General features: G+C 50.3%; 7 protein-coding genes across 7 annotated transcripts; 5 read left to right on the top strand and 2 right to left on the bottom strand.

The window, feature by feature from the left end:
* Positions 1 to 69: 69 nt before the first annotated feature.
* On the top strand, positions 70 to 9,557 carry ASPZODRAFT_162899 (hypothetical protein). Its single transcript, XM_022726598.1, has 8 exons — positions 70 to 343; positions 402 to 444; positions 504 to 1,853; positions 1,924 to 2,264; positions 2,327 to 6,794; positions 6,861 to 7,251; positions 7,306 to 9,331; positions 9,400 to 9,557. The coding sequence occupies exons 1-8, from the start codon at positions 265 to 267 to the stop codon at positions 9,417 to 9,419; spliced, it is 8,718 nt and encodes a 2,905-aa protein (XP_022585520.1). The 5' UTR covers positions 70 to 264; the 3' UTR covers positions 9,420 to 9,557.
* A 167-nt stretch (positions 9,558 to 9,724) lies between these two features.
* ASPZODRAFT_127001 (hypothetical protein) lies at positions 9,725 to 11,733 on the top strand. Its single transcript, XM_022721624.1, has 2 exons — positions 9,725 to 10,229; positions 10,303 to 11,733. Exons 1-2 carry the CDS (start codon positions 10,025 to 10,027, stop codon positions 11,682 to 11,684), a joined length of 1,587 nt encoding a protein of 528 aa, XP_022585519.1. The 5' UTR covers positions 9,725 to 10,024; the 3' UTR covers positions 11,685 to 11,733.
* Positions 11,734 to 11,761: 28 nt separating this feature from the next.
* ASPZODRAFT_127000 (hypothetical protein) lies at positions 11,762 to 12,816 on the bottom strand. Its single transcript, XM_022721623.1, has 2 exons — positions 12,179 to 12,816; positions 11,762 to 12,125 (listed from the first exon to the last, which is right to left on the bottom strand). The coding sequence occupies exons 1-2, from the start codon at positions 12,576 to 12,578 to the stop codon at positions 11,920 to 11,922; spliced, it is 606 nt and encodes a 201-aa protein (XP_022585518.1). The 5' UTR covers positions 12,579 to 12,816; the 3' UTR covers positions 11,762 to 11,919.
* Positions 12,817 to 12,961: 145 nt separating this feature from the next.
* ASPZODRAFT_155998 (hypothetical protein) lies at positions 12,962 to 16,911 on the top strand. Its single transcript, XM_022726246.1, has 2 exons — positions 12,962 to 13,290; positions 13,361 to 16,911. Exons 1-2 carry the CDS (start codon positions 13,107 to 13,109, stop codon positions 16,600 to 16,602), a joined length of 3,426 nt encoding a protein of 1,141 aa, XP_022585517.1. The 5' UTR covers positions 12,962 to 13,106; the 3' UTR covers positions 16,603 to 16,911.
* A 533-nt stretch (positions 16,912 to 17,444) lies between these two features.
* ASPZODRAFT_11853 (hypothetical protein) lies at positions 17,445 to 19,578 on the top strand (the record flags this gene model as incomplete). Its single annotated transcript, XM_022721198.1, has 5 exons — positions 17,445 to 19,077; positions 19,134 to 19,207; positions 19,269 to 19,321; positions 19,370 to 19,423; positions 19,485 to 19,578. 5 exons carry the CDS (start codon positions 17,445 to 17,447, stop codon positions 19,576 to 19,578), a joined length of 1,908 nt encoding a protein of 635 aa, XP_022585516.1.
* On the bottom strand, positions 19,578 to 21,183 carry ASPZODRAFT_162894 (hypothetical protein). Its single transcript, XM_022726597.1, has 3 exons — positions 21,120 to 21,183; positions 20,776 to 21,042; positions 19,578 to 20,697 (listed from the first exon to the last, which is right to left on the bottom strand). Exons 2-3 carry the CDS (start codon positions 20,958 to 20,960, stop codon positions 19,740 to 19,742), a joined length of 1,143 nt encoding a protein of 380 aa, XP_022585515.1. The 5' UTR covers positions 20,961 to 21,042; positions 21,120 to 21,183; the 3' UTR covers positions 19,578 to 19,739.
* Positions 21,184 to 21,364: 181 nt separating this feature from the next.
* On the top strand, positions 21,365 to 25,024 carry ASPZODRAFT_155995 (hypothetical protein; the record flags this gene model as incomplete). The annotated part of the gene is made up of 2 exons (XM_022726245.1): positions 21,365 to 21,574; positions 21,641 to 25,024. 2 exons carry the CDS (start codon positions 21,365 to 21,367, stop codon positions 24,953 to 24,955), a joined length of 3,525 nt encoding a protein of 1,174 aa, XP_022585514.1. The 3' UTR covers positions 24,956 to 25,024.
* Between the last annotated feature and the right edge of the window lie 26 nt (positions 25,025 to 25,050).

Below are 25,050 nucleotides of genomic sequence, written 5' to 3'. Positions count from 1 at the left end.
GGAGCTTCTGTTTGTCATGGGCCAAAAAAGGCGGAGAGGAACGCGCCCAAAACCTCCTCCGCCTCAGCCAGCGCCCGGACCAGCGTTTCGTCCACCCCAAGCGAGTGGAGGGGAATAATTTGTTTTTGATATCATTTACTATCTAGAAAAAGGTGTGATGCACTGCTGCATACACTAGGAACCCGTTGTCGGCCTCGCTGAGCGTGTTCGAACCGGCCTCAATGCGGAGCTTTGGGGAGCGGCCTAGCGCTCACAGTGGGCATCATGGGTGAAATCACTCTAGATGGAGCGATTGCGCTCTTGTCTTCGGACAAGCTGAAAGATCGCTCTGACGGGCTCGCAGGTATTTGGATTTGTGTTGGCTGGTGTGCGAAATGAAGGATTTTACTGATGTTTATGAGATCTAAAGCACATTCTCCAGCAGAATAAACAGAGCACGAGACTGTAAGAGAAGACCAGCCGGCTTCAAGTGACGAGCTGCTGATTAAGATGAATGTATTTAGGAACACCCTCAATGATAAGGCGTGTCATAAAATCCTGGAATCGTTGTTTCGGTTCATTGCCGCAGAGAAGTCGGCCTATACCCGTGCCCTCAAATCACACTCCAAGACGCCCTCCACCTCGCGATTGACGGCCTGTGCAGCGGTTCTGCGGACTGCGGTCGATGTATTCGTGCGCAACCTGCGGTCGAAGTCTGTTCGAGCGATAGTAGACCATATTACCGACACGCTGCGTGGTCCAGGCGAAGGTCTCTGGGGCCCTCTGAGTGTGGACTACACCAAATGCTTGAGAGTGCTTCTGCAATACCCGCCGCACGTGGAACACTTGGCTGACACCGAATGGGAGAAGTTGATGAAATTTTGTCTGCGGGCCCTGGACTACAACGGAGTTGACGATGGCCATGAGAGTCCTCGCCACGGATCTCGTGCTATTTCACGGAGTCTCGACCATAGTAGCGCCCTGCCAGGCACACCAAGGGCAGGTTCGGTTCTTGCGGTCAGAACACGACACGAGGATAGTAACAATGTCAACGAAGAGGTGCTTCTGTGTATTCAGAGTCTTACGGCGAGCTCCACTGCTCCGATCCGAGCGACAAGTGATCTGGTCCTGCGTGGCCTCCGGGAACTTGTCATGTCTGCTCCTGTGGCGGCAAATACGCATCAAATCGCATTCAATAGCATAAATACAGTCGTTATGAGAGTCATCTTTGACCAATCCGAGGTTATACGGTCAGCCATGCTCGATATAATCCCTGTAATCAGACGATTATGGGCTACTAAACATTCAGCCCTGAAGGACGATTTACTTGTCACTGTGATGCTCTGCATGAATATACTTGCCGATGCAGCGGCACGAGACCCGTCGGAGTCGCTATTTCACACAATTGAGAGTTTGGTAGACACTCTGCAGATAGAGTATTCGAAACGATCCGAGAAAGACATCCTGCAGCTTGATGAATTGACATTCTCTGCGCAGACTGGCAATTCCACAGGCAAACTATCATGCGGTCCTCGTCTTGGAAACAACAAGTCCGAACACAACTGGACAGTCCTCTGGACGATCGCCACTTTGCTTCAGTTGGCAGAAGATGTGGCTACACGGCTAACGATACCTGAGCCTGGAGGTGAAGCTCCAAACAAGAAGCGAAGATTTACGTCTCGGATAGAAGACATCTTGCGTGAATCATTCTCATCCTCGGGGGTGGCAAGATTGTGTGCGCTACAGCTTTTACTCTTCCTTGGAAAGCGTGAAAACGGTGGTGAGTTGGGAGCGAGCCTTGTCGAGAGACTGATTCCGAATATACTCGATGACAACGGCTTGCTATCGTCGTGGACCCTGCTGGCCCTATCAAGGTTTGTATTCTTTGGCTTTCTAGACTATTTATCTTTTTGCTTCACTGACACGCCATTCGGAATATAACAGTATTGCTACCAGGCCGGACTCGAAAGCAGCTTCACTCAGAGAAAGCTGGCAAAAGGCCTGGGAACTTGCGTCGAGAGCGTCAACTTCGCAGGTGTCATGCAGGGCCGCGTGCCACTTGATGTGTGTTATACTCGAACACGATCTTCTGGAGCATTCTGTGATTGCTGAAACAACTCGCTCAATGTTATTGTCCGCCAATTTAAATGGGCCCTCCATCATCTCTGACTCCTCACTAAACCTCTGGGCAAAGATTGCACATTTGAACACGCAAATCATTCCAGGACCTACTCTCAACGTCTCCAAGCATATTTGTGGCTGGTTACGGGAGTTTTGGTCGGTTGGTGCGTTCTCGGTCATGTTGAATATCGTCGCTTGCAGTTTCGTAACCTAACCATGAGCGTAGGCATTCTCACAGATAGGGCACAAGCTGCTCAGGTCGCTACCTTCACTCGTCCATTGGACTTCCTGCGCCTTCTCCTTGCTTGTACAAATCGATTCTTCCCTTCAACCTATAGTCGAGGCAGAGGCCTGACTGGGATCATTGGTAAGGCCTGGTATTTTCATTATGAAAACCGGAAACTCCTAGAATATCTGTTCCAGTCCGGATGGATCTTGAATCCCATTCAATTCTGGGATGAGAATGACCTAGCTTTACCCTCTTCATCTTATCGACAGGATCCAAACGACCTGGTGTTTCTGGATTTGCTGCAAGCGAAATGTGAAGCGTTTTCACAAACATGGCACTCGATGAATCAGGAAAAATCCCATCATATCACCGTTGATATCATGCAAATTGCTGCCTCGCTCTGCATCTCGACGATCCTCTTTACAGAGTCATTGCCTCAGCAACAATATGCATCTCGCTTGCCTGCTTTACGGCAGACTAGTCAAAACTTATGGGCTACTATATGTTCCTTCCTGGAAAGCCGTGAAATTCATTTTTCCTATGCATGCCTGGAGTTGTTGTCGCCAATGCTCTCCCCATCCCATTGCTTTAAAACCCCTGACTCTGGTACTTCGCGGACTCTTCGCGCCCTCATCCCGCCCCTTACAAAGACTCTTGAAAGTCATCGACTGTCCCAAAAGAAATACTCTTCACAAAATGACATCGAAGTGATGGATCTAGACGATCCTCTGATAACACACGGTACTCAGCTGACAGCCCATGAGACAATTTTTTGCTCAAACAGAGATGCGACGCCTTTATTCTCCAATATCATCACCTTCAACCGATGCTTGACTGTCCAACTTTCTGCCTTGGAGAAATATCTGGTGGATGTTAATAATCCTTCTAGGTCGCACAGTACAACGTTCGTGAAGTACTTGATCGAACTGGACGATGCAGACATATTGTCAGCGCAAAGCATCCTTCCGCATGTTTATCAAGTGTGTGCAGGGATGGAGCGAGCCACCTTGCTGGATCTGCTCGAGAACTTTGCCGAGAAATCCCTACAGAGCTATGAACTAGAGCGGTGCGAGAATTCAACATACCTTGCCATTAAAATGATGGCAAGCTTTGTCAAATCCTGGACATGCGGAAAGGAAGATCACCTAAATGAGTCTGCTTCGGACATATACGAATGGTTCATCAATGTACTCATAACAAAGGGGAAAGCATCGACGAGCGTGTATGTCGCTCTTGCCGAGCTCCTGGGAGAAGTCATTAGGTGCAATCCCATGTACTCGACTGACGGGGAAAGCCCTTCTCCTCGTACCAGCTTGTTTACTGTTTTTCAAGATGGTGACGTGCGTGTGAAGTTTTCTGCTGCGGATATGATTCGCGATTTATTCGAGCGGTTTGCACTAGACGACCACGAGGTTATCTTTAACGATGTCTTGGAAAGCCTTCCTCGGGATCCAGATTGGGTCGAAGGTATCGCATTGCGTCTCTTCATATTGGCCCAACTGGCTTCTAGATGGCATACTCTACTTCGGAGGAGTATTTATCATATCTTTGAGACACCAGCACAGGTCCCTCAATCAGTACGCTACGCTCAGAAATGCTTGCTGTACGTTGCCAAAACGCTCGGCCTAGAAGATCCAAAGGAGCTATTCCGCCTTTTCTCCTCGCAGATTCTCTACACCTGGACCGAAACACAAGATGTCAAGTCTATCCCGTTCGGCATTTTTGGATATCCGAGTCTCAAAGATTTAGTCATCGATGTACAGGATGAAATTGTGGGCCAGCTTATGATGCGGGTGAAGGAAAATGAAGCAACCGAAACAGCGGACATTCTAGGAATTCCTTTTCCCGATCTCCTATCCAACTCGTTTCACAAGGCAGAAGCTTACAGTATCGCACGGGATATAACAACTCCCCCGTCACAAAATAGCCAGCCCAAAGGGGTTGAGAACCGATTGAAGAAGCTGTTAGGAGCTGAAAGGTTCTCTACTCTGGTCGAAGAACGGTTCCCTCAAACAATCGCCGCGTTTTTCAAATCTTTAGACCAATTCGACCAAATTGAACGAGCATTCACCAAGCGCCCCGGCTTCAAAAATGCTACTGAGATACAGAGGCGAATATTCAGTATAAGCGCATCAGCCGCCTCTTTGCCCGCTGGCCAACAGCCATCGTTCAGAGCTCGTTTCCTTCTCGATGAGCTAGACTTTCTTTGCAGACGTACTGGTTATGAACTAGAGGCAATCTGGACCCCGACTCTGACAAGCTATGTCTGTCGGACTCTACTGGAATCTATTCACCCGGCATTGGGGTCTCTCCACGCATGTTCTGTCATACGAAAGATTAGAATCTTGATCTGCTTGGCCGGGTCTGTCGTTCTGCAAGATTACCCATTGGAGCTCATGCTCCATGGTTTGCGTTCATATCTCACTGATCCTCACTGCTCTGAGGACGCAATAGGCATTTACTGGTATCTTTTAGAAGCAGGAAACTCCTATCTAACTGAACATCCCGGGCTCATGGCCGAAACCGCGGTATCCACTTTCGTCACTCTAAGGAAGCTACTTCGATCGTCATCTCCGAAAGAGACAGCACATGATGATCAATACCAGACGGTTTTGTCGAACGCTAAAAGATTCCAAAAGTGGTTTGGGGATCACTTGGGTGAATACCGCTCAGCAGCCATGGATGACCGTACTGACCAATCTTTCCGACGCTTGATTAAGTTGGCAGAATCGGCATCTATAGCAAACGACACCACCGAGGGCAGCGATGAGATTTTGCTAATATACGAGCTGCTTGGGGATCGACACCCTGGGCAGAGATTACTTCGGAAGCCGATATCAGACCTTGCTCTTTCCATACTGTGCGCCGACTTCAGAAGGCCTCCCGATAACTTGAATACTATTACTGGAAAAGATATGGACGCCACAACCAACGCTGTTGCTGTTCTGGAGACTGTGAAAAGCCTCGAAGCTGGGTCTGAATATCGTTTATGGGCTGCTAGAACCATCGGACGAGCATTTGCTGACACCAGCGGCATCAGTGACGTGCTTTCCAGAGAGCAGGACCCCTTTCTATTTAAGCCATGCAAAGACCGATCACCCGAGGCCGTCCTTTGTCACTCCAAGTTTAATATACTCCAAGTACTCTGCAACATGTTACAAACGGGTAATCACACCGAGGTTGGCCTTGTTGAACGGACCTTACAGCTCATTGTCAGCAATCTTGCAAGTTTTCCGGACTTTGACTATTGTGGGCAAGCTATAACACCTACTCTGATGAAAGCTCTCATTTGGAGTCCTTACCAGTGCCCAGCCATGAATTCCCCCCTTGGCAAAACAAAAGAAGCCAAACGTGTTTTGAATTGGGACGCTACCCAGAGTCTGGCAGGCTGGGCTCGTAGTGTTGGGCTCTTTCTTTCAGAGGCAGCGCTCGGAGATCCTGTTACTGGACCGCTGAAGAAAATTCTCGACGTTATACCTAGCATGACTGCTGACCTCTTGCCATACATCCTCCACGACGTCTTGCTCTTTGAGTTTGGGAAATCCCAGAGTATTCGCCAAACTGTCTCAGAAGTCTTCATGCAAGCTCTGCGGGACGTCGCCGAGCCCACGATTCCCCATGCCCGACTCATAATCAACTGTATCTTATATTTACGGAACCAACAACGACCCGAGGAGTCAACAATAGTGGAGCGTGACGAATGGCTTGACATAGACTTTGGCGAGGCTTCGTTGGCTGCGAACAAGTGTCGTATGCACAAGACATCGCTTCTGCTCCTTGAAATCCATGCGTCTCGAGCCGTTGCTGGATCGCGCCGCTCCTCGGTGGCCAAGTATGATCCTTCTCCGGAATTTCTACACAGTGTTTTCAGGGACATAGACGACCCTGACCTCTTCTACGGAATTCAGCAGAAAGCATCTCTGGAATCTGTCATGGACAAGCTGAGCTACGAAAGCTCTGCACTCAAGAACCTTCTTTTTCAAAGTGCGCAATACGATAGCGATGTGCAGATGCTGGGCAGTGCAGACTCCCAAGGCGTCTTGAAAGCGCTTAATTCTACCAATCTCCAAGGAATTGCTAGTGCTCTGTACTCTGGCCCGGGTGATACCAGGGATGCATTGACCGTATCTGATAGCATGATTGAGACGGCGACCAGTCTACGGCGATGGGATATAGCTGTTCCACCATCGAACTATTCATCTCCTGCTATCGTTTACAGGGCGTTTCAGAACCTCAACACATCGAAAACCATGTTCGAAGCTTCACGTGCCATTGATGAGTGCCTGTTAGAAACACTGGATTTACTTGGGAGCACGACGCAATCTGCTGGATCCTTGAAGGAGGCTTTGAAGGTGCTAGGGCTGCTGGCTGATGTGAATGATGTGGTTTGCTCAACGTCACCACAATGTATGGACCACGAGTGGCAGAGAATAATGAGCAGAAAACACTTGCTCAGAAATGCAAGGTATGTATCATTTCTCGGTTCCGCCATTTCAGAGAACCTTGAGAACTGACATGGGCAAAATCAAAGCTTCCGTGATGTCGGTAAACTATTGAACTGGCATGAAGCTCTCGTGAGCTCCATAACAAGTCAAGACTATATCAAGACTGCTATCCAGCTCACTGACCACGATACCCAACTGCTCCAAGTGAAAACTGTTCGGCAATCCCTCGACATCTTGAAGGATCACGACTTACCCCAAGCATCACTCAAAGGCGCAATCTATATTAATAAGCTAGTAGAACCATGTGCGGCTCTTGGAATCAACATTGATGCAGCAGCCAAGTTCGACCTGGCGAATGTTCTCTGGGAGCAGGGAGAAATGACAACCTCGATTCGCATGCTTCAGCAGCTGAATGAGCAAAATGATCTGAATAAACAGACCATACCAGTCAGTTGTGCTGAGCTCCTTGTAACTCTGGTAAAGTGCCATTATTTTCACTCCGTTCTATAGCAGACTTCTGACTCTAGCCAGGGACATCATGTTGCCGAAGCACGTCTAGAAAAACCAGATGCCATCCTACAAGAGTATCTTGTGCCAGCAGTCAAGGAACTAAAAGGCTGCTCAACTGGTGATGAGGCAGGCAGGGTCTTTCATGGCTTTGCGATGTTCTGTGACCAACAATTGCAAAATCCAGACGGGTTGGAGGACTTTAAACGTGTGGAACAGCTCCGGGACCGCAAGGAAAAGGAGTTGCTCACGCTCGAAGAGATGATGAAAACTGCCGAAGGGAAAGAAAAAGATGGCCTGAAGATGTATCGCTCGAAGACGAAGCAGTGGTTTGACTTGGATGATCGCGAGTACCAACGTCTGCGACGCAGTCGAGAGGCGTTTTTGCATCAGTGCCTTGAAAACTATCTGTTGTCTCTGAAAGCGAGCGATGCATACAACAACGATGCACTTCGGTTCTGTGCTCTCTGGCTGGACAATTCAGACAGTAGCACCGCCAACAGTGCAGTCTCCAAATACATCAATCATGTCCCTAGCCGGAAATTTGCAACGTTGATGAACCAGCTATCCTCCAGGCTGCTTGACGTTTCTAACGATTTCCAGCCCTTAATCTCTACGCTGATTTTCCGCATATGTGTTGAGCATCCTTTCCATGGGATGTATCAGATTTTCGCAAGCAGCAAGTCAAAGGGCGGCAAGGACGAGGCATCTCTGGCGCGGTACCGGGCAGCCAACAAGCTTGTTGATAAGTTGAAAAATGACAAGAGGATAGGACCGACCTGGATCGCTGTTCATAACACCAACATCAGCTACGTGCGGTTCGCCGTGGACAGACACGACGAGAAGTTGAAGAGTGGCGCGAGGGTGCCTCTCAAGAAGCTGATCACCGGTGCACGCCTGGAAATCGACGCGACGGCTAATAGCCTGCCGCCTCCGACAATGAAGATTGAGATTCGGCCTGACTGCGACTACAGCGCTGTGCCCACGATTGTCAGATTCGGTTCTGATTTTACCGTTGCCTCTGGCGTAAGCGCGCCTAAGATCGTCACTGCTATCGCCAGCGATGGCTTGCGGTATAAGCAGCTGTTCAAGGGCGGTAATGACGATCTGCGACAGGACGCAATCATGGAGCAGGTTTTTGAACAAGTGAGCAGCCTTCTAAAGGATCACCAGGCGACTCGACAGAGGAATCTCGGCATTCGAACTTACAAGGTGCTTCCATTGACGTCCAATGCGGGCATCATTGAGTTCGTGCCGAACACGATTCCGCTCCATGATTATCTTATGCCGGCACATCAGCGATACTATCCCAAGGACATGAAACCAAGCGTCTGCCGCAAACATATCGGGGATGTCCAGACGCGGTCCCTGGAACACCGGGTCCGCACCTACCGCCAGGTCACAGAGCGCTTCCATCCGGTGATGAGGTTCTTCTTTATGGAAAATTTTAACAACCCGGATGACTGGTTCAGCAAACGGTTGGCTTATATCCGCAGTACCGCTGCTATCTCGATCCTGGGGCACGTTCTCGGCCTCGGTGACCGGCACGGTCACAACATCTTACTCGACGAGAAAACCGGTGAAGCAGTACACATAGACCTCGGTGTGGCATTTGAGCAAGGGCGAGTCTTGCCCGTCCCTGAAGTGGTCCCATTTCGCCTCACGCGCGACCTGGTCGACGGCATGGGCATCACCAAGACTGAGGGAGTCTTCCGCCGATGTTGCGAGTTTACGCTGGAAGCCTTGCGACAGGAGTCTTACGGAATCATGACGATCCTGGACGTGTTACGATACGATCCGCTGTACAGCTGGACCGTGTCTCCGCTGCGAATGAAAAGGATGCAAGAGACATCCGAGGCCGGCGGCGAGGCTGCTCCTGTTCTGGCCACTGGCACCGTTCATAAAAAGGCGCCCAATGAGCCCAGTGAAGCGGATCGAGCGTTAACTGTGGTTGCCAAGAAGCTGAGCAAGACACTCAGCGTCACAGCCACTGTCAACGAGCTGATCCAGCAAGCCACTGATGAGCGGAATCTTGCGGTCCTCTATTGCGGTAAGTCAGCCTGCTTCCTGTATCCTTTTCTGTTCCTGTCGCTAACGGTCTGTTCTTCGTTCTTCTAGGATGGGCCGCCTATGCATAATCATTTCGCATCCATAGGTAGGTGACTCTCATACCTCTAGGCAAAAAGATGTCTTGTATATATTCCGATGAATAGTTATGATTACAATCTTTCAGTACAGTAGGGATGCTTGTGGGCTTCCAATTCTGTCTCTCCATCTCTCTATAGTTTATGAGATATTTTCTTAGCAGTTCAAGAATATCCTATTAACTATTCAATGTCATATCATGCATAAAAAGTAATTCTGTATTAAACTTCCGTGTCACATTGATAACGATGATATATTTATTTTATCGTGCACATTCCACATGTCACCAAATCATATCCGCAAGACACAGTCTCACCTTGGTCGAGGCCAGCTGTTCGCTACCTCGATTGCCTCGGCAGTCTCGCTGTCGGTGATTGAATCGACAGGAGATTTATTGTTTGTTTGCATCGTAAAATCTATCGATGTAAAATTTCAAGGGTAAATAGAGAGAGATCGTAATGTGTCATCCTTGCCGGGCAAAAACATCGACCTCTTTTTCTCTGCCCATCTCTGCATTTTGAATTCTGAATATTAGTATGCTTCCATCATCAGTCGATTCACTCACTCAAAAATCTTCTGGTCTCTTGGTGGCTACAATATGACGACAGACTTCGCCGCCCCAAATCGTGGCCTGGTGGTCTTCTCAGGAGGCAGCGCGGCGAACAGCTTGGTGGACGTCTTCAGCGCCGTCAGGGCCAGCAAACAATGTTCACTGAGCTATATCATTCCCATCAGTGACAATGGTGGCTCTTCGTCCGAGTTGATTCGGATTTTCGGGGGACCTGGCATTGGTGACGTGAGGAGTAAGTAGGAGGATAGGCGGGAAAAGATCACTGTCGTGCCTTCGCTCTGGCCTTTGCTAACTGTTGTCTTCAGGTAGACTCGTCCGTCTGATTCCAGATTCTCCTCCCGACTCAGAGAGGGCGGCCATCAAGGCGATTTTCAACCATCGGCTGGCCGCAGACGCCTCGACAGCCCAGAAAGAGTGGCATGCCATCGTGGACGGGACGTCTGATCTTTGGAAGGCGGTTGCTCCGGCAAAGAAGGAGCTGATCCGCTCGTTCTTCAACCTGTTGAACCTCGAGATTTTGAAAAGGGCCCGACCGCCGTCGTCAACCTTCGACTTTACCTCAGCCAGTGTGGGAAATCTGTTCCTGACCGGAGCCCGGTTGTTTAGCGGTAGCTTCGAGAGCGCCATTTACCTGCTGGGCAGTATCTGTGGTGTGCCATCGGACGTTGTGCGAGTGATTCCGGCCATCAACTCGAATTTCTCGCACCATATCTCTGCGACCTTGGCCGACGGCACGATCATCGTCGGCCAGAACAGCATCTCCCACCCAAGCGAAGCGACAGCTTCGCAGCCTCGACCGGGATCCCGACGCCCGAGCCTGCTCCTCGCCGACAGAGAAGACGCGGATGACTCCTCTGAGCCCTCTGATGCGTCGGACGCCGTGCTATACGAAGACGACCACCTTCCCGGGTCGTTGCCCACGCTCCGGAACAAGAACATCTCTTTCAGCAAGATGGGCAACGAAGACCTGCGCTCGCGTATCACTCGGATCTGGTACATCAACCCCTACGGCCAGGAGATCCGCCCGCCGGCAAACCCGCGCGTCCTGGAGGCCCTGCGCGACGCGCAGGCCATCATATACAGCATCGGCTCTCTCTACACGTCGATTGTTCCTTCCATCATCCTCCGTGGTGTGGGACAAAACATCGTCACAAGCCCTGCCCGGCATAAGATCCTCATCCTGAACGGATCGATCGACCGCGAGACCGGGCCCTCATCTGAGCCTTTCACCGCCGTGGACTTTGTTGAAGCCCTTGTTCGCGCCGGCGAGGAGAGCCGCGGTCTGGGACGCTCACGGGCCCCGGAAACCACCACATCGCCCATTTCCCCGTCCGCTAGCTTTATGAAGATGAAGGGTGTTCCCGAAATACCCACTCCGCCCCTCCCGTACACATTATACGTCACACATATCCTCCATCTGGACGGACCGGGAACCCCCAAAGTCGACCGAGAGCGGTTGGCGGAAATGGGCATCGAGACGCTCCGTCTGTACGGACGCAAGATCACTAGCATGGCAGCGGATGGGAGTCAGGAAACGGGCGTTCGGTATGACGCCACTGCGCTGGTGCAAGCACTGGAAGTAGTGCTGGGGAAGAAAGGAGACGCGATGGTCAGGGGAGGGCTCGGGAGTGGACTGAGTAGGAGGAACACCCTTGAGAACCCTGGTCGTAAGAAAGGTCTATCATAATCCTGAATCTGTAATAATTATATATACTACATCTTAATAACAACCAAAGTATTTTTTCACAATGATGAAGAGAGTTTCTGAGAGATCTTGTAAACGCCATTACTGTCCATGATATGTAGATACTATGCTCGCTTCAAATACTATCCCTGGAATAAAATTCTAATAGGCGACGCTCAAACTCCATGCGCTAAATAACCACCCAATAATACCCGAAAAGGTTTTCCCTAGGCTATTCTTATTGTGAAGACAATTCGCTCCGCTTCTTCGTCACCAGTTTGAGTTGCAAGGGCCAGAGATTTCTTCTTGTGCCGGGGACGTCGGTACGTAACAGCGGTTTCCTACAGACAGGACACGTTCCACGAGCCTTGCTGGACGAATCGGACCGTTGTTCCTCGCCAAACTTCAAGGTATCGATGATGCATTTGTGGCAGAAGAGGTGTCCTAGTAATTGAACTTGTCAGCTTTGCGCAAGAGAAGAAGGTTGCCCTACATACCACATATCGTACTGGTAGAGTTTTCCAGAGTATCCATGCAGACAGGACATTTGTACGCCGTCAACACCGTCCGACCTTTTTCATGTTCCTGATCCTGTTGCTGTTGTGCCTTGACAGCGTCTTTTTGCTGCTTGGCTAATGCCTTGGCCATGGCAGATGCATCTTCCACTTCCGTCAAGTCTACGGACTCGATCTCTTCTTCCTCCTGTTCCGTGGGGGCGTATATACGACTTAGTCGTCGGCGCTTGACGCTGCGTGTTTCTGTGTTGCCTTGAGAGGGACGCCGGTGCGTGGTACCCGAAGAGCTTGGGCTGGGGACTGCTGCTGAAGTTGACTGGTGAGGAAGATAAGAGCGACCTGACGTCGAAGTCAAGTCCACAATGGAGGTGCGACGATCCATAATGTGAGATGGGAAAGCTGGACGGCTGGAAACGACTTGGGCGCCCAGTAACTTAGTAGTACTGTGGTCGTAAGGTTCGACTGGATGCGTATGTGCTCTTAAGATATCTGCTAGTCAACTTTGACAGTAAGTATATCGGGCAGTAGTCCGGCCTTCCAGTGGCCACCAAATTGAAACCACTAGAACCACACGTTCACCGGTTCTGTCGTTGTCAAAGTTGAAGCAATGATCGTCGTGGAGGGGCGATGCTTGAAGCCGCCTCAGGTGGTTATCTGAGGCCTTATCGATAGTCCCGTGATTATCGGTCATGTGATATTTCCGATAACTAATCATGACGCTGACATTTGCAGGGGGAAAGAAGATTTGCCTGGGGCATCGAAGGCGATTGAGATTCAACGCGCACCATCACAGGCTGCAGAATCGCCTTCCAGCAGAACAAGCAGACTCTGTTGCTGTGGCTGCAGCACCGTGCTGCGATAACTTACGCTACCATGTCCTAGATGCAACGCTGTCTCTTTTCAATACAGAATGGTTTGGAAATGCGTCCACGCTCCTTGTTCTGGGGTGGTCGCACGACCTTGTTCACGATTCGGAAGACTACGGTCTCTTCTCCCTACACGTTCGGAGTCCTGGACCTTGCTCGCTAGGTACCATGCTAGAGAATACTCATCGGTTGGTGGTGGTAGTGAATCACGCTTGCGATCGCTTTCTGGTATGCTGCTTCCCCCCCTTTCCGTGTGGAAGTTGCGAAGACAAAGTGGTGGCGCCTGCTAATTTCGCAGTTCCGTCGACCGCCAGGTTCAATGAAATCGGGGTGCAGCAGTTGAGCGAACATGTTTACGCGCAGATCTTCCGTGGGAAGTCTCGGCCACCAGACCCGAATCTGGTGGCTCTATCGAAGGATCATTTGTCTAGACATGATCTGCTCGGCAAGTCTCAAGATGCGTCAGATCCTATCGCATTCGATTTTCCCCCGCTGCAGGGCCACACCATGGATGAACATTTTTTCAAGCTGGGGATGGATTCATCGGAGCCGTACCTGGGCTATGCAAAGTCTTACATGGCGGTCAACTCTCCTCCGAAGCCGCGAAGATGGGTTAAACGGAGCGGGTGGACCAAATATCACAGCGACGGCACCTGGGAACCAGTCGATGCCCCGAACGAGTCGATGCTGACGTTCGATACGGAGGTTATGTGGAAGGAACACTCCTTTGCGGTCATGGCATGCGCCGTCAGTCCTACGGCTTGGTACGCCTGGTTATCGCCATGGCTGCTGGGGGAATCAGAAAACACAACGCAACTGGTTCCTCTCGGCGATCCCCTGCAGCCTCGGATTGTAGTTGGACACAACATTGGTTACGACCGGGCTAGGGTACTGGAAGAGTATGACTTGAAGCAAAGCTGCAATTTTTTCCTCGACACCATGTCTCTCCATGTAGCCGTGAATGGAATGTGCTCCCAGCAGCGACCAACATGGATGCGGCACAAGAAGAATAGGGATCTGCGCGACAAGATTGCCAATGAGAGCAACTCTGTCGAGCTAGCTGCGATGATTGAGCACAAGCTGCTCAGCGACGAAGAGGAAGAATTGTGGGTCGGGAGGAGTTCTGTTAATTCCCTTCGCGATGTGGCCAAGTTTCACTGTGATGTCGCTATCGACAAAGCCCAGAGAGACTTCTTTGGCGAACTGGATCGACCTGGCATTCTCGAGAGGCTGGAGGAGCTCCTGGATTATTGCGCAGCAGATGTGGCCATCACCCATCGCGTTTTCAAGAAGGTGTTCCCGAACTTCCTCGAGGTCTGTCCGCATCCTGTGAGTTTCGGGGCGCTCAGACACCTCTCTACCGTTATCCTCCCTGTGAACCAGAATTGGCAGGAGTATATCACCAATGCCGAAGCAACATATCATCAACGACTCAACGACGTCCAAAATAGACTGGTTGAATTATGCGACGAGGCTTTGAAAGTAAAGGCCGAACCCGAAAAGTACATGAATGACCCATGGCTACAGCAGCTGGACTGGTCTGGCCAGGAGATCAAAATGGTCAAGGGTAAAAAGAAAGGCGATCCACCACGCCCGGCTGCGCGACAGAAGAAACCAGGCATGCCGCAGTGGTATAAGGATTTATTCGCATCAAGCAATGCGGATATTGGTCTGACTGTTCGGACAAGAATTGCACCAATTCTACTGAAGCTTTCCTGGGACGGCCATCCATTGATCTGGTCCGATAAGTTTGGCTGGACGTTCAAAGTTCCGCTTCATCAGGTGAAGCTTTACGAGAACCAACCCGTTGTCATTTGCGATATGTCTGAAGAAACGAACTTGAGTCTGCGGGATGACAGGAGACATGCATATTTCAAGCTCCCTCACAAGGACGGGCCGCAGGCTCGTTGTACCAATCCACTGGCAAAAGGGTACCTCCAACACTTTGAACGCGGAACACTCTCCTCCCAGTATGCTCTTGCCAAAGAAGCCTTGGAGATGAACGCTTCCTGCTCTTATTGGATCAGCGCGCGAGACCGCATCATGAGCCAAATAGTTGTGTACGAAAATGATCTGCACCACAAGCCATCAAGGGAGGTAGGCCCTCCAAGCCTGGGCTATATCCTGCCACAGGTAATTCCGATGGGTACCATCACCCGACGAGCGGTGGAAAATACGTGGCTCACAGCCAGCAACGCCAAAGGGAACCGTGTAGGTTCTGAGCTGAAAGCCATGATCCAGGCTCCGCCAGGCTACGTTTTCGTTGGAGCCGATGTCGACTCTCAAGAGCTGTGGATTGCCAGCTTGATAGGTGATGCTCAATTTCAGTTACATGGAGGCAACGCTATCGGGTTCATGACTTTGGAAGGGTCCAAGGCGGCAGGCACTGATATGCATTCCCGTACCGCAAAGATTCTGGGCATTTCACGAAATGATGCAAAGGTCTTCAACTATGGACGTATCTACGGCGCTGGCGTCAAATTTGCCGCGACTCTGCTGCGCCAGTTCAACCCATCTTTGACGGAGAGACAGACCCAGGAGATTGCTAGCAATCTATATAAAGAAACTAAAGGGGCTCGTACGACCCGTCGCGTTTTGAACGAGAACCCTTTCTGGCGAGGAGGTACCGAGTCATTCGTGTTCAACAAGCTAGAAGAGTTTGCAGACCAAGAAAGGCCTCGAACACCCGCTTTAGGGGCCGGTATTACGGAGGCTTTAATGAGACGGTTCATCAACAAGGGCAGCTTCATGACTTCGCGGATCAACTGGGCCATCCAGTCTTCTGGCGTCGATTACCTTCACCTTCTTATTATCTCGATGGACTTTCTCATTCGTCGATTCAATATCAATGCTCGTCTGGCGATTACAGTCCATGATGAAATCAGATACCTGGTCAAGGATGAGGACAAGTACCGTGCGGCATTGGCATTGCAGATCGCCAATGTCTGGACACGCGCCATGTTCTCCCAACAGGTTGGCATTGATGATCTTCCTCAATCTTGCGCTTACTTCTCCGCTGTCGATATCGACCACGTCCTGCGAAAGGAGGTGGATATGGACTGTGTGACTCCTTCACACCCCCACAAAATCCCTCACGGCGAGTCCCTTGATATCAGTCAGTTGCTGGAAAAAGGTCAACAAGCACTTCTCGACCCTTCTATTGTTCCTCTCTCTACACCAACTCCTGAAAAATACTCGTACACGCCTCGTCCTTCTGTCATGTCATCGCTTCAATCCTCCGATTCCTCGGCCTTCATCAAGGCACAAATCACCAAAGATGACAAAGAGCTTCGTGAAATCATTAAGGACTTAGGCAAAGCCAATGCCGCTACCCCTCCCTCTTCCTCTTCCTCTTCTCGATCTTCGACTAGATATTCCAAGTCAGCATCATCGCCGTCGGCCCAGCCTCAACGCGCTATCCTGATGGATGTACAACCGAGTCTATATCAAGACTTCCGACATATTGCGCCAAGCAACAAACCGTCCCAATACACCGTGAACCGCTACTCCCCCAAATCTCGGCCTTCTGCACGCACCTGATCCGCCTTTTATTTTTCGCCCTTGACACATTCACAATGTGTTCTATCATCCGGATGATCATCTGCCGAGTACCATATGATATCATGGATATTTCGTTTGTTAACTACGATTCTGCATTGTATTATTGTCCAAAACCCTTGAATGAAGCATTTGGATGGCGTCTGTTTGTGTCTTGAATGGTGTGGCTGGGAGAAACGAAACTTATATGGAACGGGGTGGCTGTATATGACAGGAAATCTACACTTTGGATTTAGATTTCATAGCTAGTAGCACTAGGAGCTACTCATTCATATTTATAATGCAAGTATTAATTTCAAATATGTCTCGCGTCTTTGGATGATAACAATTCAGCCTGAGGCATCGATGATATCAATCTAAGCCTAAAACAGCCGAGGCAGACGCGCATCCCCTGTCTTTTAACAAGCAACATCAGGACACGGCTTTGGAGTGCTGTTAAGGATCCCTGGACTTGTATTGGCACTTTTCAGGGACTCTTTCAGCCTTTATGGGTCTTGTCTGTCATTCCTATTCGTTTTTCCTACTATCATCGCACCCCGCGTGGAAGTGACAAGCAAGGCATTGCCATCGCCGATCAGCCGTGCGCAACGTCATCTTCCCATGGGGTTTGCCTGTCTTGACGACGCTGAGATTGAGATTAAATGCTCAGCGGCCAGTTGTACATATGAAATTTAATTGTCGTCCACTTTTGCCACGAAGTTGCTGTTGTCTTTACGGACTTGTGGCTGTGGTTTTTTGAGGCCAAGACCGACCTCGATGCCCATCACCATCAGTCTGAAGAGACCACTCAAGAGAATCCAGAAAGGGACCTCTTCTCCCCCAAAATGAGTGTTCGTTCGATTGACCATGCTCACTCGGTGGAGGCGTTCCCGGGGGTACTCAACAATATTGACATCGAGGCCCAGCCGCGTCCTTTGAGCCCTGCAGTGTCCCCGACTACGAACGAGGTGGGCTCTGATAAATTTGTACGCGCAGCCCGGGTGAGCTCCCAAGACACCGCGAGGAAACGTGTCCGGCGCTCCACAACAGCTCGGTCATACTATCCTGATGGCAGCACACATGATCCCAACTGGCAACCGGGGACAGAGCCGGGAATTGATCCAACCCAACCACTCCCTCCATACGCCACCGATGGAGCGGCCTCTCCGCGCATGGTTTTACACAAAAGGTGTGAAATCACTGTTGTTGACTTTTCGCAACATGAAATGCGCCAATATGAGCTAGACAATGACAACCTCGAGCAATTCTTATCGCGAGAGCGAGAACCTTGGGTACAATGCAGGTGGATCAATGTCAACGGGCTCAGTTGGGACGTGGTTCGAATTCTGGGTAACGAAAAGGGGATCCACAGACTTGCCGTCGAAGATCTCATATACACGAGTAATCGCACCAAGGCTGATTGGTATTCAGATCATGCGTTTGTGGTACTGACATTACAAAAGCTGGTAAAGCTCCAGGACCAAGCCAGCGACTCAGAAGAGGAGGATGATGCGAGTGACAGTCAGTCCTGGAAACAGAAGAATCAGAGGAGAGCCTCGACAATAAGTTCCAAGAGCTCAATCTCTCTAAAGCGTCCGAGTAAGCGAGGCCTGATTCTGGCAGCGCTCAAGGACGTGATATTTCCGCCCAAGACGGAGAAGAAAAAACGCAAAAACAGTGGGAGGCCAATACGGACATTCGAGAAGGGGGTTCCTCTAAAGACAGCGTCTCGGTTTAGTGATCCTTCTGCTGCCCGGAGCATCCAGCGGTACCGAGGCGGGCCAAACGAAGATCGCATAGAGTTCATGGAGCGACACGCTGTCCTCGCCTCGAAGGGCTTGACTGTTGCTCTCGAACAAGTATCGGTATTCCTTCACGCAGATAATACCGTGACATCCTTCTTCGAAACGAGTGCCGATGATATCGAAGCTCCTATCGTTAGGCGTCTAAGCTCTCCCGAAACGATCCTACGCCAATCATGCGATGCAAGCATGCTCCTTCAAGCCATCTTGGATGCGGTGATTGACCTAGCAATCCCGGTCACTACTGCTTATCAGGATGCGATGGGTGACTTGGAGCTTGAGGTCCTGACCGATCCAGACATCGACTTGTCAAAGAGCCTGTACATTCTGACATCCGAAATCTCTGTGCTACGCAACCACATGCAGCCTCTTGTGGCCGTGATCAATGCTCTTCGTGACCACCGATCAGAGCCCATCAGCACACCCGGTCTGGGAATTCTCAAGCAGACAGAAACATCCAGTCCTTACTTTAGCGAGCTGCCTCCCAAGCCGAATCTGCACATAGGAACAATGACGCCGAACCTCAAAAGTATAGGAGGATCCAGCATCACGATCAGCCCCATGTGCCATACCTATCTCGGAGATGCCTTGGATCATTGTATTACAATTGTTGAAGGCTACGACCAGATGAGACGCTCCGCTGATAATATGATTGACCTCATCTTCAACACAATAGGTATATATTTTTTTACATTGCTGCTTCTACTGTTCTTGTTAGCTAACTGGTCTTAGGAGCGTATCAAAATGAGAGTATGAAACAGTTGACAATAGTCACCTGTCTTTATCTCCCGCTGACCTTCTTGACGGTAATTAAGATATTCCCTCCAAAAAGAAATGGGTTACTGGAGTGCATACTGATTGACTTAGGGCTATTTTGGTATGAATTTCAAATCATTCAAAGGCATCGACCATAGTGACGCGTAAGTTTCGAGTCAGATCGTCTTCTATCCAGTGCTAATAGACAATAGCTATTTCTGGAAAATTGCTGTCCCATTTGTGGTCGTGACAACACTATTTCTCATGTGAGTAAAGAGTAAACCCCAAAAGGTACCATGTTCGATGCTGATATAGTCAATCTCATAGGCGCGACAAGATTCAGCGGTATGCCGTGATGCTAGCGCAGAGACGACTGATTATCAGCTCGAGAAAACAGAGGCAAGAGAGGAAGGACAAATAGATGGGATGTATTTATATCTCTATTGTATAGTGTACAGTACACGGCTATTCCATGTGGAAACTGCCCTTGGTGTATAGTATAGATATCGTTATGTTACAATCAATACATGATGAATATTGTTTTGATCTGAATCCAGGCAACAGTATTCAAAATGACAAAGTTCATAATGCTCGTCGCTTGAATGCAAAATAGGCTTTCCAAGGTAGCTTCCAGTCCGAGGCGAGTAGCTCGGGCTTGAAGATATCGAAGTCGGCCTTCTCCAGTTTATCGAGCCACAGGCGCGTCGCAACAGCCGGCATAAAGACGCCGAACGCGCGGTTGACCTGGTCTAGAGGCGACTCGGGCCGTTCCACATCGAAAGCAGAGGGGGCATCGTACTCATGTCCTTCTTCGCCTTCATGTTCAAAGTCGTGGCCGACGTCCTCACCAGCACGCAGATTGCGGAGCATCTGCTGGGCGGTAATGAGATGATCGCTTGCGCGGGTGGCTACAGCGAAGACTGCGTCGCGCAGGCCCGGCGCGTCGGCGCCCTGGCGGAAAACCTCTTCCTCCTTGACGCCAGCCTGCGCCATGATGTCGAGCGGGAGCATCACAGCACCTTGCTTGGGAGGTTGGGGGAATGCTACGAGGGGTAGTCCGCGCAGCACGGCAGCGATGCCGGCCGCTTTGCCGATGTGTGATGCGAAGTGGTCAGCCGTCACGGAGGTCATGGGCATCGCAGATAACGTCAGATAGAGCAGCGTGGAGTACGTGTTCTCGGCGTAGGATTCCAAAGCGGCGATGTTGGGGTACGGATCATTGGTGAGCGTCTGCTCGCGCGCGTTGATCATTCGTAGCAGCCAGCCTTTGCTGATCCGCGCGCGGCCATTCGTTCTGGCGTCGAGCTCTGCAACCGCAGAGCCCAAGAGGATGGCGACGGGCTCTTTTGGAGGCGAACCGGCAAGGGTCTTGGTCACAGTGTCCCGCCAGAACTGCAACCGCATTAGTCCAATAGTAGGAGAGGAAGTGGTGTCGGGGATCGTGGACAGAGAGATGTTCAGCGCTCGCAGCGCAAGGTAGAAGGATTGCGTCTGAGGTGGAATGAAAGTACTGAGAGTGTAGGATGGTCGGTCATATTTGCTGCAACAAAGACCGTTAGCTACCAGCATAACGGACAAATATACAACAAATTCTATCGTTTGATCGAAAAACACTCACGAGACTAGAGCAGTGCAGTATTTTCGTGCAGCCTGCACCTCTTCCTCTGCTGCTCCATATATCGGAGCAGCGGCTACAGGCGTCGACGAACTGAATGACCTCCTTTGCGATCGCCATGCCCCTTGACAACCAAATGAACAAACCTCCCGAGATCCAAAATATATTAAACGGCGCTGCACAGACATTTTCAAGACCCTGCTTGATCGATTCTGATATTATGAGGCGTAACTCCAGAAGGGTGGCATTGCCGGCAAAGGACGCAGGAACCTGCCATCAGCACTGTTAGCTTTTCCTGACCTTTTCAAGAAATGCAGGTACAGTAAAGACAATTTTTCACCACATACAGATTCTAGTTGAGCATGTTGAGCGACAAGACACGCATTAGCGATCCAAGTCTTCTGATTGAAGCGTCGAGTCTGAACTTTTTTTTTCTCCAAAATGACGTCGGGCCGGGCCAAATTCGCGTCTCTCGGCGCGTCGGCGCGTCCGTCTCTCATTTGAACTGCTAATTACTATCTTTTTGCATTGCAGTGACTTAAATTCGCAGTCCAGACCAGAGATTTAAGCGGAGAGAATAGGACGGTCTGGAATGAATATGAGCTTGGAGGATTTGAACCAGCGTCCCGCGAAAAAAAGACGCTTTTTCGTTGAGGAGGAGCTCGGCCTCCCAACAACCACAGACATCGTCAAAGACGCCGATACGAACGGAGATCTAGTCACTGGACAAGAACAATGGGGTGGTCAGTCATCACTGGAACAGAAAGTTGATTTAGATACTGCGTCGCTGCGCGACTGCGGAGTTGAGCAAGGGAACACGCAAGCCCATCGAACACCTTCCGCCGAGGACACACTGCCACCCCAACAGACGACGGCGAGCGATGGCTTCGATACAGATCTTTTCATCAGCATTATTGGAGAGCGGCTTCCCCCTAATCTCATCAACCGGATTCAGTTTGCCGCCCAGAATGACCTGGAACGAGCAGTCAACATCTACTACGATGGCTCGTGGAAAACGTTAAAGACCCCCGGTTCCAGTTCGACTGCACAAACTCATCGCCAGCAGACTCTACCTGTACAGACAGTGCATTCTAAGAAAGAAATATATCAAACTCCCGCACTAGAGCAGCAAAAGGATGACACCCCTAGAGATGCGCCGCCTCTCATAGCTCAGCCTGCTTTGAGATATGTCGGTGCATTTGGGGTTGAGGGATGGGCTACTAGAAGTGGATCAGGGCTACTCGATCATGGAGAAGTTGTCAATATTGAGCGTGCAAGGTCCCAGCCGACGAAAAAGCGTGGTCGTGGAGGCAAACTCATTACAAACCAAAAAGCGGACGTGTTAACGAGGTTCACAAACAAGAGGGGTGAAGAGATTGGAAGACTATCCCAAGAGACTGCAGAGTGGGTTTCCACTCTGGTCGATCAGAAAGTCTGTTTTTTCAAAGGTGTCTGTGTGTTTGTACCGGACAGGCTCCGGGTCAACGATACGATATACCTACAATTGCGATGTTATCTGCGGCAGGAGGCTTTCCGTCATGGCTTGCTGATTGAACTTGACGACAACCGATCTGCTGGAGTCTTTGAAGAGCAAGAAACTACGGAAGAAAAGGTGCTTCGCCTTCGCCAGGTTGCTCTAGTAAAGCTTTTTGATGAGATTGCGCTTCGACCAACTTCAAGCAACGCCATGACTGAGAAACACAAAAAAGAAGGAATTCTTCGCAGCGCCGAGATTGCAGAGCAGCATGAAAAGACCAAGAAACAGAGAGGCAATAATGAGGAGTCTGAGGAAGATGAGTCTCCTGAATTAGAAGACGATCAACTGGACACCCTTTACCAAAAAGCACAGTCCTTCGACTTCAACATGCCTGAAACCGAGCCAGCACCGACTTTCAAACTCCAATTACGGAAGTATCAAAAACAAGCTCTGCACTGGATGGTTAGCAAAGAGAAGGACCGAAAGATGGATAAGGGAAGGTCGATGCATCCGCTGTGGGAAGAATATACCTGGCCTCTCAAAGATGTTGATGACAAGGATCTTCCGCCTGTTGAGGGGGTGGATCACTTCTATGTGAACCCATACTCTGGAGAGCTCAGTCTCAATTTCCCAGTGCAAGAACAACATTGCCTGGGAGGCATCCTTGCAGATGAGATGGGTTTAGGCAAGACTATTGAGATGATGAGCCTTATTCACACCCATAAAACCTCTCTTGTTGAACAGCAACCGAAGCGTGAGCTTCATTCTCAGTATCGGCAAGGTGCTACACCTGCACCGTATACCACTCTTGTTGTGGCTCCGACGTCACTGTTATCGCAATGGGAAAGCGAGGCATATAAAGCTTCTCAGGATGGAAGCATGAAGGTGCTCATGTATTACGGGGCCGATCGTTCTATCAATATGAAGGAGCTGTGCTCTAACCCCTCGTCGGCCCCAACCGTCATCATCACCAGCTACGGCGTGGTTCTTTCCGAATTTCGTCAAGATATGCTGCTTAACGGCCTGTTCTCTGTCGATTTCTTCCGCATCATTCTTGACGAGGCACACATCATCAAAAATCGCCGATCCAAGACTGCAAGGGCTTGTTATGATCTCAAGGCTACTCATCGCTGGGTCCTCACGGGAACCCCGATTGTGAACCGCCTGGAAGACCTCTTCAGTCTTGTCCGCTTTCTGAAGGTTGAGCCCTGGAGTAACTTTTCTTTCTGGAAGACCTTTATTACTGTGCCATTCGAATCCAAAGACTATATCCGTGCGCTCAATGTTGTGCAGACAGTTCTAGAACCCCTCGTCCTGCGCCGCACAAAAACCATGAAGACACCAGAAGGAGAGCCTCTAGTCCCTTTGCCTCGTCGGACGATCACTATCCAAGAAGTGGAGCTCTCGGATCAGGAGCGGGAAATTTACGACCTCATCTTCACGCGAGCAAAGCGTACATTCAATGAGAACGTCGAAGCCGGCACTTTGTTGAAGTCGTTCTCCACGATCTTTGCTCAGATTCTTCGTCTGCGCCAAACATGCTGTCATCCAATCCTCACACGTAACAAGGCCATCGTGGCGGATGAGGAAGATGCCGCAGCGGCTGCCAATGAGGCGAATGGGCTAAAAGACGATATGGACCTCCAGGAACTTATTGATCAGTTCACCACAGCCACTGAATCAGCCGATTCGGACCAACAATCGGGGTCTATGATGAAATTCAGCGCGCATGCTTTGAGGCAGATTCAAAACGAATCCAGCGGCGAATGCCCTATATGCTCCGAAGAGCCTATGATCGACCCGGCTGTTACTGCATGCTGGCATAGTGCATGCAAAAAATGTCTAGAAGACTTTATACGACACCAAACAGACAAAGGGGTGGCTCCTCGCTGTTTCTCCTGCCGAGGGCCGATCAACTCGCGCGACATGTTTGAAGTGATACGACACAAGTCTCCAAATTCCACACCGGCGGAGGAAGATCTGTACTCCAGCACGCCTCCAGCGTCCTCGCATCCAACACCGCGCATCTCCCTTAGACGTGTTCACCCTCTCTCGCCATCGGCCCATACGTCGGCCAAGATCCATGCGCTGCTAAATCATCTCACGTGTCATCCTCCGGGGGTCAAATCAGTAGTATTCTCGCAGTTTACCACGTTTCTCGATGTGATCTCACCGCAGCTGGCCAAGGCAGGCATCAGTCACCTCCGTCTGGACGGAACCATGCCGCAGAAAGCCAGGGCTGAAGTCCTTGCGCAGTTTACCAAGACGGAGACATACGTCGAGGAGGAAGATATCGACGATGAAGGGGAACCCCAATTGACTCAGGGAAAACTGGTCAATGCCAAACCGGCAGCTAGCAAAAAGGCTCACGCTTCTTCTTCTTCTCCTTCTGTCCTTCTTATCAGTCTTCGCGCGGGTGGTGTCGGTCTCAACCTCACCGCCGCGAACCACGTGTACATGATGGATCCGTGGTGGAGCTTCGCCATCGAAGCGCAAGCGATCGACCGTGTCCATCGGATGGGCCAGCTGCGAGACGTGAACGTCACGCGCTTTGTGGTCAAGAACTCAATCGAAGGCCGGATGTTGCGCGTGCAGGAGCGAAAGATGAATATTGCAGGGTCGTTGGGGCTACGGGTTGGCGGCGACGGGAGCGAAGATGAACGAAAGAAGGAAAGAATTGAAGAGTTAAAGCTGCTCTTTGAGTGATAGTATTTGTATATATCTTATGTGATAGATGTTCTTAAGTTCGGGTAATGAATGATGTTCCTAGCCATCAGGAATAAGATAATTGCATTGTACTA

Source organism: Penicilliopsis zonata (assembly GCF_001890105.1).
Source record: "Penicilliopsis zonata CBS 506.65 unplaced genomic scaffold ASPZOscaffold_1, whole genome shotgun sequence".
NCBI classification, from domain to species: domain Eukaryota; kingdom Fungi; phylum Ascomycota; class Eurotiomycetes; order Eurotiales; family Aspergillaceae; genus Penicilliopsis; species Penicilliopsis zonata.
This window is presented reverse-complemented; position numbering and strand designations above follow the sequence as displayed.

What these genes read in the sequence shown, in the direction of transcription:
- ASPZODRAFT_162899 (XM_022726598.1), top strand. Translation starts at nt 265, where the DNA reads ATGGGTGAAATCACTCTAGATGGAGCGATTGCGCTCTTGTCTTCGGAC. An exon ending in ACCCTGCTGGCCCTATCAAG is followed by an intron (nt 1,854 to 1,923) that starts GTTTGTATTCTT and finishes GGAATATAACAG; the next exon opens with TATTGCTACCAGGCCGGACT. An exon ending in ACGGGAGTTTTGGTCGGTTG is followed by an intron (nt 2,265 to 2,326) that starts GTGCGTTCTCGG and finishes CCATGAGCGTAG; the next exon opens with GCATTCTCACAGATAGGGCA.
- ASPZODRAFT_127001 (XM_022721624.1), top strand. Translation starts at nt 10,025, where the DNA reads ATGACGACAGACTTCGCCGCCCCAAATCGTGGCCTGGTGGTCTTCTCA. An exon ending in TGGCATTGGTGACGTGAGGA is followed by an intron (nt 10,230 to 10,302) that starts GTAAGTAGGAGG and finishes TGTTGTCTTCAG; the next exon opens with GTAGACTCGTCCGTCTGATT.
- ASPZODRAFT_127000 (XM_022721623.1), bottom strand. Translation starts at nt 12,578, where the DNA reads ATGGATCGTCGCACCTCCATTGTGGACTTGACTTCGACGTCAGGTCGC. An exon ending in CTCTACCAGTACGATATGTG is followed by an intron (nt 12,126 to 12,178) that starts GTATGTAGGGCA and finishes TTCAATTACTAG; the next exon opens with GACACCTCTTCTGCCACAAA.
- ASPZODRAFT_155998 (XM_022726246.1), top strand. Translation starts at nt 13,107, where the DNA reads ATGGTTTGGAAATGCGTCCACGCTCCTTGTTCTGGGGTGGTCGCACGA. An exon ending in ACGCTTGCGATCGCTTTCTG is followed by an intron (nt 13,291 to 13,360) that starts GTATGCTGCTTC and finishes CTAATTTCGCAG; the next exon opens with TTCCGTCGACCGCCAGGTTC.
- ASPZODRAFT_162894 (XM_022726597.1), bottom strand. Translation starts at nt 20,960, where the DNA reads ATGTCTGTGCAGCGCCGTTTAATATATTTTGGATCTCGGGAGGTTTGT. An exon ending in TACTGCACTGCTCTAGTCTC is followed by an intron (nt 20,698 to 20,775) that starts GTGAGTGTTTTT and finishes TCTTTGTTGCAG; the next exon opens with CAAATATGACCGACCATCCT.